General features: G+C 31.6%; 1 protein-coding gene across 1 annotated transcript; it reads right to left on the reverse strand.

Moving 5' to 3' along the window:
* Positions 1–5,081: 5,081 nt before the first annotated feature.
* On the reverse strand, positions 5,082–9,067 carry LOC111876722 (uncharacterized). The gene is made up of 13 exons (XM_023873297.3): positions 8,750–9,067; positions 8,149–8,187; positions 7,906–8,054; positions 7,645–7,720; positions 7,039–7,327; positions 6,834–6,943; positions 6,641–6,688; positions 6,358–6,564; positions 6,067–6,168; positions 5,850–5,980; positions 5,609–5,756; positions 5,381–5,515; positions 5,082–5,277 (listed from the first exon to the last, which is right to left on the reverse strand). Exons 1-13 carry the CDS (start codon positions 8,944–8,946, stop codon positions 5,253–5,255), a joined length of 1,656 nt encoding a protein of 551 aa, XP_023729065.1. The 5' UTR covers positions 8,947–9,067; the 3' UTR covers positions 5,082–5,252.
* Positions 9,068–11,094: the final 2,027 nt, after the last annotated feature.

The following is an 11,094-nucleotide window of genomic DNA, read 5'->3' on the forward strand; positions in this document are numbered from 1 at the left end:
AGAAATGAAAGAAAATGGGTGGAAATGAAAAGAAAATAAAAGATTTTGGTGTTTCAGAGTTTCATTAAAGGGGGGAAATGGAAGGAAGTGGAGGGAAATGGAAGGATCACTTTCTCTCATAACTTTCCTTCCGATTTGGGAGGATTTGGAAAGAAAGAACAAAATGATTCATTTTCCTTCCACTTCTCCCCAACTCGGGAACACAAAAGAAAATTTTGTTTTCCTTTCCTTTCTCTTCTTTTCTCTCGTAACTTTCTTTTCTCCTCTCTTCTTTTCTTTTGATAAACTCGGGAACTAACGCTAAAAGAGCATGTGTAGATTTATAATAATATATAGAAGTCAAAGTATGATTACATGCACAAATTTTATCCTAAAAATTACAAAAATAGTAAAAAATTATGACTGTCATAAACGCATAATGGTTGTTTAGTTTTGGCTGAATATTTGTTTCTTAATGTTACGTATAAATAAAAACTCATTTTTAATTATTTTCAACCCAAAAAATTAATTTTTGTTTTAATCCTTTATAATAACTTATTTTTTTTTAAGCGAAAACATTAACATATTTTATGAAATTTAGCAAAAAAAAACATTCTCGCACCTCCACTTCCAAAACTCAATATCCCTAATAGTTGAAATGAAACTGATTGTCAAAAAAATTATTTTCCGCCACCGCATCATCAAATAAAATCGAAGCAATTGATAACCTCGGAAAAAAAAAACTATTCCGCCCCTGCTTCTATATATTTAGCTTCAAACTCTTCGTCAAAAAGAACAATTCGACACAAAACAATTTGCCAAAATGATAAAACGAACTATCTGACATGAAAATGATATATAGAAGTCAAAGTATGATTACATGCACAAATTTTATCCTAAAAATTACAAAAATAGTAAAAAATTATGACTGTCATAAACGCATAATGGTTGTTTAGTTTTGGCTGAATATTTGTTTCTTAATGTTACGTATAAATAAAAACTCATTTTTAATTATTTTCAACCCAAAAATTTAATTTTTGTTTTAATCCTTTATAATAACTTATTTTTTTTACCCGAAAACATTAACATATTTTATGAAATTTAGCAAAAAAAAACATTATCGCACCACCACTTCCAAAACTCAATATCCCTAATAGTTGAAATGAAACTGATAGTCAAAAAAATTATTTTCCGCCACCGCATCATCAAATAAAATCGAAGCAATTGATAACCTCGGAAAAAAAAAACTATTATGCCCCTGCTTCTATATATTTAGCTTCAAACTCTTCGTCAAAAAGAACAATTCGACACAAAACAATTTGCCAAAATGATAAAACGAACTATCTGACATGAAAATGAAAGTAATTGTTACATGCAAACTATTTATCGAAAGGAACTATTTGGCGCCGCTGCATCGCGCAGCTATTCTACTAGTATATATATATATATATATATATATATATATATATATATATATATATATATATATATATATATATATATATATATATATATAATTTCTTATTAATCTAATAATAATATTTGGTAGTAATAATACCAAAAATAAAAGACAACAAAATCATGAAAAAACATAAAACATTTAAACAACAAACAAAAATATAAAACAAACAAAAAAAAGATAGAAATATATATGAGGTGCACCAAGGACGTGTTTGACACAGAGCGGTAGAAAGCTTATAACTTAGCGTTTGACAAAACGTTCTGTTTTAAACAAAAAATCTCGTTTGGCACAATAAGTTTTTAGTGTAGTTTAAACAAAACGTTTCAAATCTAAAAGTTATCTCATGTAGCTTTTAATAAAACACTATCAGTTACCAGCTACCCGCTACCCTTACCAACGATTAGCTTTCTGTTACCCACTACTAACTATTTTTGCCAAACATGTCACAAGTAATTTGAGTAAGAGTTCAAAATACTCCATTTGAAACCATACAACTTAACCACAACTTAAATTTTCTAATTTTTTGTGTGTACTCGCAACTTTTTCTATAAAAAAATCGTGTTTTACGTTTTTCTAGTGAAAAATATATAATGTTTGCAAATTGTTTTCATTCTTCGTTTTTACTCACGAAAAAATCATATTTTTCTTTTCCATTAAAAAGTGGCCATGGGAATTTAATAACATGTGGATGCTAGCTTATGTCGTATGTTTCAATGTTGGATGGATTTTGTGAGTTTGAATCCTTCCCTAAGCGTTTGTCTTGAAATTTTTTCTTTTTCTATTGTCATTTTCTTTTTTTATTGTCTAATAATATGTGGCTTAGCAGGTTTCAAACCCATGTTGTTTACTACATATAAAAAGCAAGTATCTAAGTTTTATTCGTTGAAAAAAAAATACAACACTCGCGATTTCACGAATATTAATAAATTGGTTAACCATTGGAGATGGGTTATCAAGAGAAGAAGAAAAATTAGAATAATTTAATATCTATTTTTCAAGAATTAAGCAAAAATTAGAGAGTTTAGCCAAAATAACCACTAATTTTGAACGTGGTCTTCAAAAATAGCATGGTATCTACCAAAATCCGGAGTCATTTGTGAAAATTCAATTCTATTTAAGGGGAAATAAAGGGGGTTTCAAATGGCCTTGAAACCATGTCATCTGCGAAATCTTTTATATATGCCTGAAAAATCTATTTTCGCAGATGATGACTAAACTGTTTTTTTACACCATTTAAAACTCTCTTTTCCTATAAATCATTTTTGAAAATTTCTATTGTTTCTGTAGATATAAACTATAATATTTTTCGATGTGAAAATGATTTTTGAATATTTTTATCATAATTTTTTTTTTAATTTTCACAGGTCGAATATATGAAACTCTCTGGATTTTTTTTTGGCATTTTTACATATCAAAATTGCCTTATAACTTTTTTTTGCTGTGGAAATAGTCTTTGAAGATTCTTATTACAAAAAAAAAAAGAAAAAAAAAAGGTTCAAAAACTATTGTTTTTTTCTTTTTGCAAGTCAAACCTAAGAAATTAAGAATTCATAATAACAATATTCTCTTTTTTTTCGTTTTTGTAGGTCAAAATATAATACAAAGCTCTTTTTTGGTGTAGAAATGGTTTTCAAAGATTTCACCACAAAAAATTGTTTTTGTTTTCTTTTTCAGCATTAAAACATATATATTCGCAATTAATATATATGAAAAAAGAATTTTTTTTAAAAGTACGTTGTTTGTTGATATTGCAGGTATTATGCCAATTTCACATATGAGACATGCAAAATATATGGCTAATCTGAAAAACCTTTATTTTTTTACTACATTTTAGAAAAACATTATTATGATTAGTATGATTTGGTTTTTCTTTATAACAATAGTTTTTTTGTTAAAATAAAGTATTAGTGTAAAGCTTATGTGGCAAAAGTAATAAGTGTTTAAAAAGTTAAAGATTAATAAGTGAAATGTGTTAGAAAAAATAGTTTTAAATCTAAATACAACTTGGATAAATTTTGGGACCGTGTTAGAAAATATTTTTGGAATCTATTATTTGAAAATATTTAATGAGGTTGCATGAATTTAGACTTAGAATAATCCAAGAAATCAATCTAGATTTTAGGTAAATTTAATATTGCTAAAATAGATAATACGTTTGCTTTATTTCATGTTCTTTGAGACTTTAACATGACAAAGTAATAGTGAAATTTTTGTGTATATCTCTTCCGCAAAAACCGAACATCTCTATATAAAGTTAAGTCCAGTTATTTTTGGAAAGAAATGTCACAATTGTTCCTAGCATTTTCGACAGTTGGTTTTTCGACAGTTAAGTCCAAACCCTCATGTATCCGAGTTCACTTTGGCTTATGTGAAAATGCATTGCACACCTCCAAATTCATATTGTAACTAAAGCCAAATTAAGTTTGTCTCAAATTAATTTCGGCTATAATAAATGGATTAAATTACAATAAAATCACCTTACAATGATTGTGATAATGATCATAAGAATTATAAAATCACTAATCATCCCTTACAAAATAGAAAAACTAATGTACCAACAACAACACATGTCGAGAAGCCAACCACACTATTTTTCAATGCATTGACCACCGAAAGAAATAGTACACGTACTTTTGCTTACACTTACATACATGTTGAACATATAAAAAATAGTTTAGTAAGGCCCGTTTGATACGCATCTTTCCAGGTCCAAACAGATCTTTCTGGCTGAATGGACCGGAAAGACTGTTTGATTTGCACAAAAGAAGGGGTCTTTCCCGGTAAGATATGTCTTTCCCAGAAAGCCCAAAAATTATATCTTTCTGGCTGAATGGGCTGGAAAGACAATTATACATCAAACGCCGCCTCTTTCTTTCTTTATTGAATTATTAATTTTTTAAAATAACTTTTTTTAAATTTATTTTTTATTGAATTATTACTTTTTTCATTATTCAGCACAATTAATCAGATGTACAATCAAACAGCATGGTTTTTTTTTCAGTCAGATAACTTTCCAGACAGCACTTTTCCAGACAGAAACTATCAAACGGAACCTAAATCACATCAGCCTAAAAGACAAAAAAGTTTAATTCATGATTCAAGATTTTTATGATAACCTTAGGCCTTATTAACAATAAGAAAATGAATTTTCTTTTTTCTAATAATAAAATATTGTTTTAAGCTTAAACTAATACCAACAATTTCATTAACTCATAATGTTATGTCTTCTAAAGTTTCTTTTAAATCATTTGTTTCAGGCTGAAGAAGAAGTGACGACAACCTTTTTAACTGTTTAGTGTATATGTTTTATCCTTCGTTAAAAAGAACTTTAAAAAATTATAAGATTAGCCATTAATTCTGCAACAAATAAGTAAAAGATAATTTATACATAACAGAACCAAAATTATTGTAAAGTCTTTTGCACTTGTATAAATCAATAAAATAAATTTTAATATAAAATATAAACAAATATACAAAGGACCGACGCTTTCTTCTTTCTTCTTTCCTCTTCCCACATTCTAAGTAAGCAATGTGACATTAGAAAATCTTTGTTTTCACTAAAAAACTCACCGATTTCGTCAAATATGAACAGTATAAGATTATTTTTTTCGTAAATATTTCATATTATGAGGAACAAGTCTTTATCATAACTACAGATTTTATCTGTCATATATCCAATATCCAAATAGTAATATATATCATATATCAAACAAAAGGAGTACACACTACAAACCGCATAAATACCACATAATAGTCAAACTACAAAACAAACCATCCAAACCTTGCTCAAACTTCATTACCTATATTACTATTAGTACTTTGACCGACTTCTCACCCTGCAAAATTTGGTCAAAAATCAGTTTTTTTTTTTTTTTTTTCCAAATTTAACTTCAAAAGTAATAATCCCTCTTTAGTTTTTATCAAACACATTGTTATCACCTCGGGGAGCGAGACCGAGAGATTGAACGAGAGCGGCCCCGCAAAGGGGACAAAGACCGCGATCGAGACCGAGACCGTGAATGGTACCTTCTAGAACTTCTCCCCCTACTTGGACTTCTACTCCGCCTATATCGCCTGCAGATAATTAAACACACATCTTTACCTAATTTTTATCAAAAATTAGATTAATTAATTAAATTTCTAACAAATTTAAAAAAATTTAACAACCTTGGAGGCGAGCGACTGTAACTTCTGCTTCTGCTTCTGCTTCTATGTCTGTATCTACTACTTAATCTATTAGTTTCTGCAAGTTTCTCAAGCCTTTGTCTCTCCTGTTCTCGTTTCTTAGCCATTTCAGCAGCAGTATCTTTCTTAACTGTAAACACATTACATTTATTTACATATCATCATCAACAATCACCCCAAAATCCAAATTATGATATAAATTTAAAACAGAATAAAATATCACTTTGTTTGTTCAACTGCTTGCTCATGATCCGCTTAAGTCGTTCTTGAGGTGTTTCTTTTTTCTCTCCTTGTGGTTTCCCAAGGCTTCCGCTTCCGGAAGCTTTCGTTAACTTTGCTAATCCCGATGAAGATCTACCATATAACAACAACAAAAAAAAAACATAAGAACTATGACAAATACGATGTTGCACTCGAAGCTGAAAAACTAAAAAAATCACCCGAGGGACGGTTTTGTCAATTTGGCATTTCGTTCGCTATCAAGTGACACACCAGAAGCAGGATCGATATGCAAGGCTTCAAGAATTTGTCCAGATGAGGGCCTACAAAAAAAAAAAAAAAAAAAAAGCAGAGGGTTATTTTCGGGAATTATAACGAAAGTTGGAAGCCTAACAAGAAAGGAGAAAGATAGAAAGAAAGAATGGGATTATGAAAGGAAGCTTCCTCCTAAAACAGAAAAATTCGCCAAGTGTCGAATCTAGCTATGCAATAAATTAGAAGAGTGCTCCGACCGGTTTAATGCACCAACATGTGATGATGGAGGAGATGATGGAGGCGTGTATCCAGCGAGCTTCGGTCCACCACCATCTGGTGAGCCTCCGAATTCTGTTATGTATTCTATTTTTGGAGCCCTTGGATTACTCCGGTGACTATCCTCGAAATCATCACGACCATGTCGCCTTGATTTTGATGATGGTGAGTATGATCGTGATCTTGATCTGTAAATCCAATGTTTTAGTGTTGGTTATTGACTTCTTGTTATAAGTTGTTCAAAAGAATTCTAGAAATTTATACCTTCTAGAACGTGAATAAGCTTCATATGTTGGACTTCTTCTTGACTCCCTGTGTCATGATATTCATTAGGTAGTGTTTTTGTATTCAGTAATCGAAATGAGGGAATGGAATGTGATAATCACATTCCATTCCTTTGTGATTAATTCCATTCCATCATACCAAATAAACCCATATTTTATTTAAAAGCACGTACCGATATGGATCATGATGAAGCACACGACTACCAGAAACCCGTGCTGATTCCCTCTCCCTTTCTCTTTCAATTTGAGAAGCTTTTCTTCTTTCTTTACGACTCAGTTTCCTCTACAATTTCAAAACACAAAATTTAAGTAAAAATCGAGTGATTTTCTACAGCTATATAAAGACAAATCAAATGTAGAAGGTGATAGTATACATACAATTGCAGGGTCTCCCTTCACAACTTCCTTTTGTCTCCTTTCCTCTTCTTTAGCTTTTTTATCCATGTATACAAGCCACCCATACCTTTTCACTCCAAATTCTTTAGCAATTATATCCATTCCTTCATCATTGCTATCATCACTATTGAAATCATCTTCATCGTCATCATCATCATCATCGTCATCATCATCATCTGAATCTTGATTTTCATCTTTCACACCCCCATCATATGAGAAGCCCACTTGTGAATAAGAACCCTTGTTTGCAGGAGCTTGGGTTGTTTGAGATCTATTAAATATTTAAAAAGTTAAAATAAGTAAAACTAAGAGCACCCAAAAAAAAAACTACTGTGGGTGCTTTTTCATTCCAAACCATTTTCACATTACTTGTAAACTTGTAAGCTCAGTGAATAGTGCTTTTTCGTATTTTTAATAATGTTTTATTCATTTGCTTTATAAATTGATAATGGTAGTCCTCATAAATAAGCTTTGTTGAAAAGCTGTTAACTTTTTTGGTTTGTTGATGTGACTTGGCACCAAAAAGCTTAATGTAAAAGCTCTGCTCTAAGACAAAAAAAATCATGTACATGTTCATATATTTCAAACCTGTCTAATCCAAATAAAGCAGCAGTTTTAGCCTCCATCTCTTGGTTAACATGATGCAGACCTTCTTCATCACTAACTGTTAATATAGACCACATGACAGCAGCTTGTAAAACATGGATTAAAGTAATACCAACTTATGGTAATGACTTAGAAAAAGGTTGCCTGATGATTCTTGAAGATTTGCCTTGTCACTAACAGTAGTTATTAAAGTCAATAATTTAAAATATTTTATATGATCATGAAACCAAAAGAAGTACCGACATCCTCTACGTCGATGCTTAATTAAATCCCGGTATCGCTCAAAACTAACAAACTCTTCTAATTCTTCTTCTTCCTCTGTCTTCTCAATGACACGGAATCGTCTAGAATCAGGATCTCTTATGAAATCAAGAAGAGCACGTCCATCAAATCTACAAAAAGAATATTGAGAAACAAGACAATAAGGTGGATGAACCTTCATAAACTGTCAGAACTTTGAGAAAGATAGAATCAGAAATGCAGTACCTGTCAATCATAATGTCTTGTTTCCCATTCCATGGGATCCTGAAACACAGTAGAAACAGAATGTTATGATGTCGAGGTAAAAGAGAAGGTAGTTTTGGCAATGAAATTGGAGATAAACAGAATCAATTCAAAAGAAAGGCCACATAATCTCTATATCCAAATAAACTCATAGCATACCAGCAACTTATCAGAATTCAGAAGTGATGTTTTGTTAGGTTTGTGGCATCACCATAACCGATTGCCAAAAATGGAGATGAAAGTTAACTATGACAATATTCTAGTAATTCAACCATTTAGATTTAGTCATAATAACATCCATTTTCCTCTATTCTCCTCCTTTTTAATATCAGAAGTTCCTATGGCTCTGAATTGATCGTGTAAAGCTAATTAGTACACAGGCTAATCTGGATGGAGTTACAATTGTGAAGACATCTACTTAAAAAATAGAATTACTAACATCAACAATGAACGAGAAATTAGAACTTCTTCATAATCGAAGAAACAATATGACAGGTTCTTAATTGAGAGCTCATAACAAAATTACGAAACAAAAAAAATTAACTGAAGGCGACATATAATTTACGAAAATACAGAAACATACAGGCCTTGCTGATCTTCGGTGGCTTGGTAGAGGCCATCGTCACGGTACACACGGCAGCGAGAGCCTGAGACCTGTATCGATTGCTGTGGATCACCCCGCCGCTTGGCTAGGTATACAGCCCGCCTCTGTGCCCTCTTCCGCGCGGCGTCCATCATGTCATGGACCTTCCTCTCCGACCGACGAGCTTCGTGCCACATCGTTTCACTCTCCCACGATCGATCGATCGATCGATTGGTTGATTCGATTTCAGATAGACGAACACTGTAGAAGAATGGAAATCTACTGCCCCTACGCCGAAGGAAATAGAAGTTGCCAGGTTGGGACCTGGGAAGGAAAGGAAGAAATAAGATAATTTGCAAACAAGTCCTCACAGAATCTACAACTGTCTAAAACTATCTATTAATATTTTTGTATCGCTAATCAAAATAAACTTTTGAGTTAATTACAAACAACTAGGGATAGGGATGAGGTTTGGAATCGGAATCTGTTTTCCTATAATATAAAAACCGAAAACTGGACCGCCGGTCCGGTTCCGGTTCCGGTTTTTCGGTTATTTTTCAAAATAGAACCGGTTGAAATACTATAGATTATATGTTATCTTATAGAACTTGTAAATGATTCAATATTTAACCAAATTATGACTTTTTACATTCTAAATTGAAGTACAAACACTAAATTACATGATGAAAAAAGAATCAGGTAATTCCGACTTCATATGAGTGGTTATGCGCATTTTAAAAGCGGGGACAGATTCCAAAAAAATAAAAAATGTCGAAACAGAAAAAACACAGCATTGATATGTTGTCTTCCAGGGTCTATAACTGATTCAATATCTAACCAAAATATGTGTTTTTATAGTCTAAAATGAACTACAAACACCAAATTACGTGCTGGAAAAAAAATTAAATAATTTCGACGTCATATGAATGAGTTATACACATTTAAAAAATGGGACATATTCAAAAAAACAAAAAAATAATGTTGAAATAAAAAAACGCAACATCGATATGCTTTCTTTCGGGGCATGTGTCTAATTCCATATCTAACAAAAACATATGTTTGTACCGTCAAAAATGAATTACAAACTCCAAATTACATGTTGGAAAAAAAATCAAATAATTTCGGCTTCATATGAGCGAGTTATACGCATTTTAAAAAATGAAAAAAAAAATGTCAAACCGGTTCCGGTTTTTAGAACCGGGACCGGTTTTCATAAAAATGGAGAACCGGTAACCGGACCTATTACCAATTCCGGTTCAGGTTCCGGTCCGGTTCCGGTTCCGGTGGTTCTAATGCTCATCCCTACAAACAACAGTCTAAAACTGTCTTGGTTTGGTCTAAAATTTGTTTTTGTCCCAAAAGCAACTCTATGGACATGTTATGGTTTCATTTGGTTGTTGATTCAGAGATGGATCATGAAAAAAGTCTAACTATTGACTTTTTAATGATCATTGTATGTTTATGTTATATTCTTGTCATTTCCATTTTCATTACGTGAATCCCTAAAAATAAAATGAAATAAAAAATTATAGCTACCATCTTCACTCGTCTACAATAAATGAATCAAATGGATAATTTACGTGTAAACTTCAAATTTTCACTAAACAGACAAAACTCATAACTTATTAAACACTTCCCATGTCATAAGTAACACTTTTCCTACATTGTTCCAATAAATCAAGAAGAATAAATTGTTAGGTTATGAGGTTCTTTGGCCACAAAGGCACAAACACAGTGGAAGCATAAATCAAAACGTAACTCATAACTCAATAGATGGATCTATGTTCAAACCAACCAATGCAACTAATAACAACTAAAGAGAAGGGAAAAAAACTTACTTTAATAGCATTTTATTTCTTCTTTCTCACTAGTTAATCTGATGGATGAGAACCCAACATTGGATGCCTTATTTGTAATGGCACCCAAGACGCAGTAGACCAGTCAAGACACCTTTTGTAACGGACCACCAAAAAACCCTAAAACGATTTAGGGTTTTTTTTCGAAAAACACGACATTTAGATAAAGGGACACGTTGCGTCCAACGGGTTTGTTCGGGATTTAGAGATCGAACAGAGGAGTCCGATTTCTCTAGGTTTGTGCTACTAGAAATCAGATGATTTGGGATAATGAAATCTGAAAATAGGGTCTTCTATTTATAGGGGAGGTCTATGAGTCCTTATTAGATAATTATTTATCCATTGTGTAATTATCTATAAGGCAGGTGTATATCCAAAAGATTTGACTTTCAAATATTTACACTTTTATCCCTTTAATTCTACATGTTTCTATTAATTAATTTTTTAACAAATTAGATCCTTATATTTCTCTAGTGTCTATAATTTATC

This window comes from Lactuca sativa, chromosome 2 (assembly GCF_002870075.4).
Source record: "Lactuca sativa cultivar Salinas chromosome 2, Lsat_Salinas_v11, whole genome shotgun sequence".
Lineage (NCBI taxonomy): Eukaryota > Viridiplantae > Streptophyta > Magnoliopsida > Asterales > Asteraceae > Lactuca > Lactuca sativa.

Coding starts and splice junctions, on each gene's coding strand:
- LOC111876722 (XM_023873297.3), bottom strand. CDS start 8,946: ATGTGGCACGAAGCTCGTCGGTCGGAGAGGAAGGTCCATGACATGATG. Junction 6,565..6,640: donor GCTTATTCACGTTCTAGAAG/GTATAAATTTCT, acceptor TTGGATTTACAG/ATCAAGATCACGATCATACT. Junction 5,981..6,066: donor TTGACAAAACCGTCCCTCGG/GTGATTTTTTTA, acceptor GTTATATGGTAG/ATCTTCATCGGGATTAGCAA.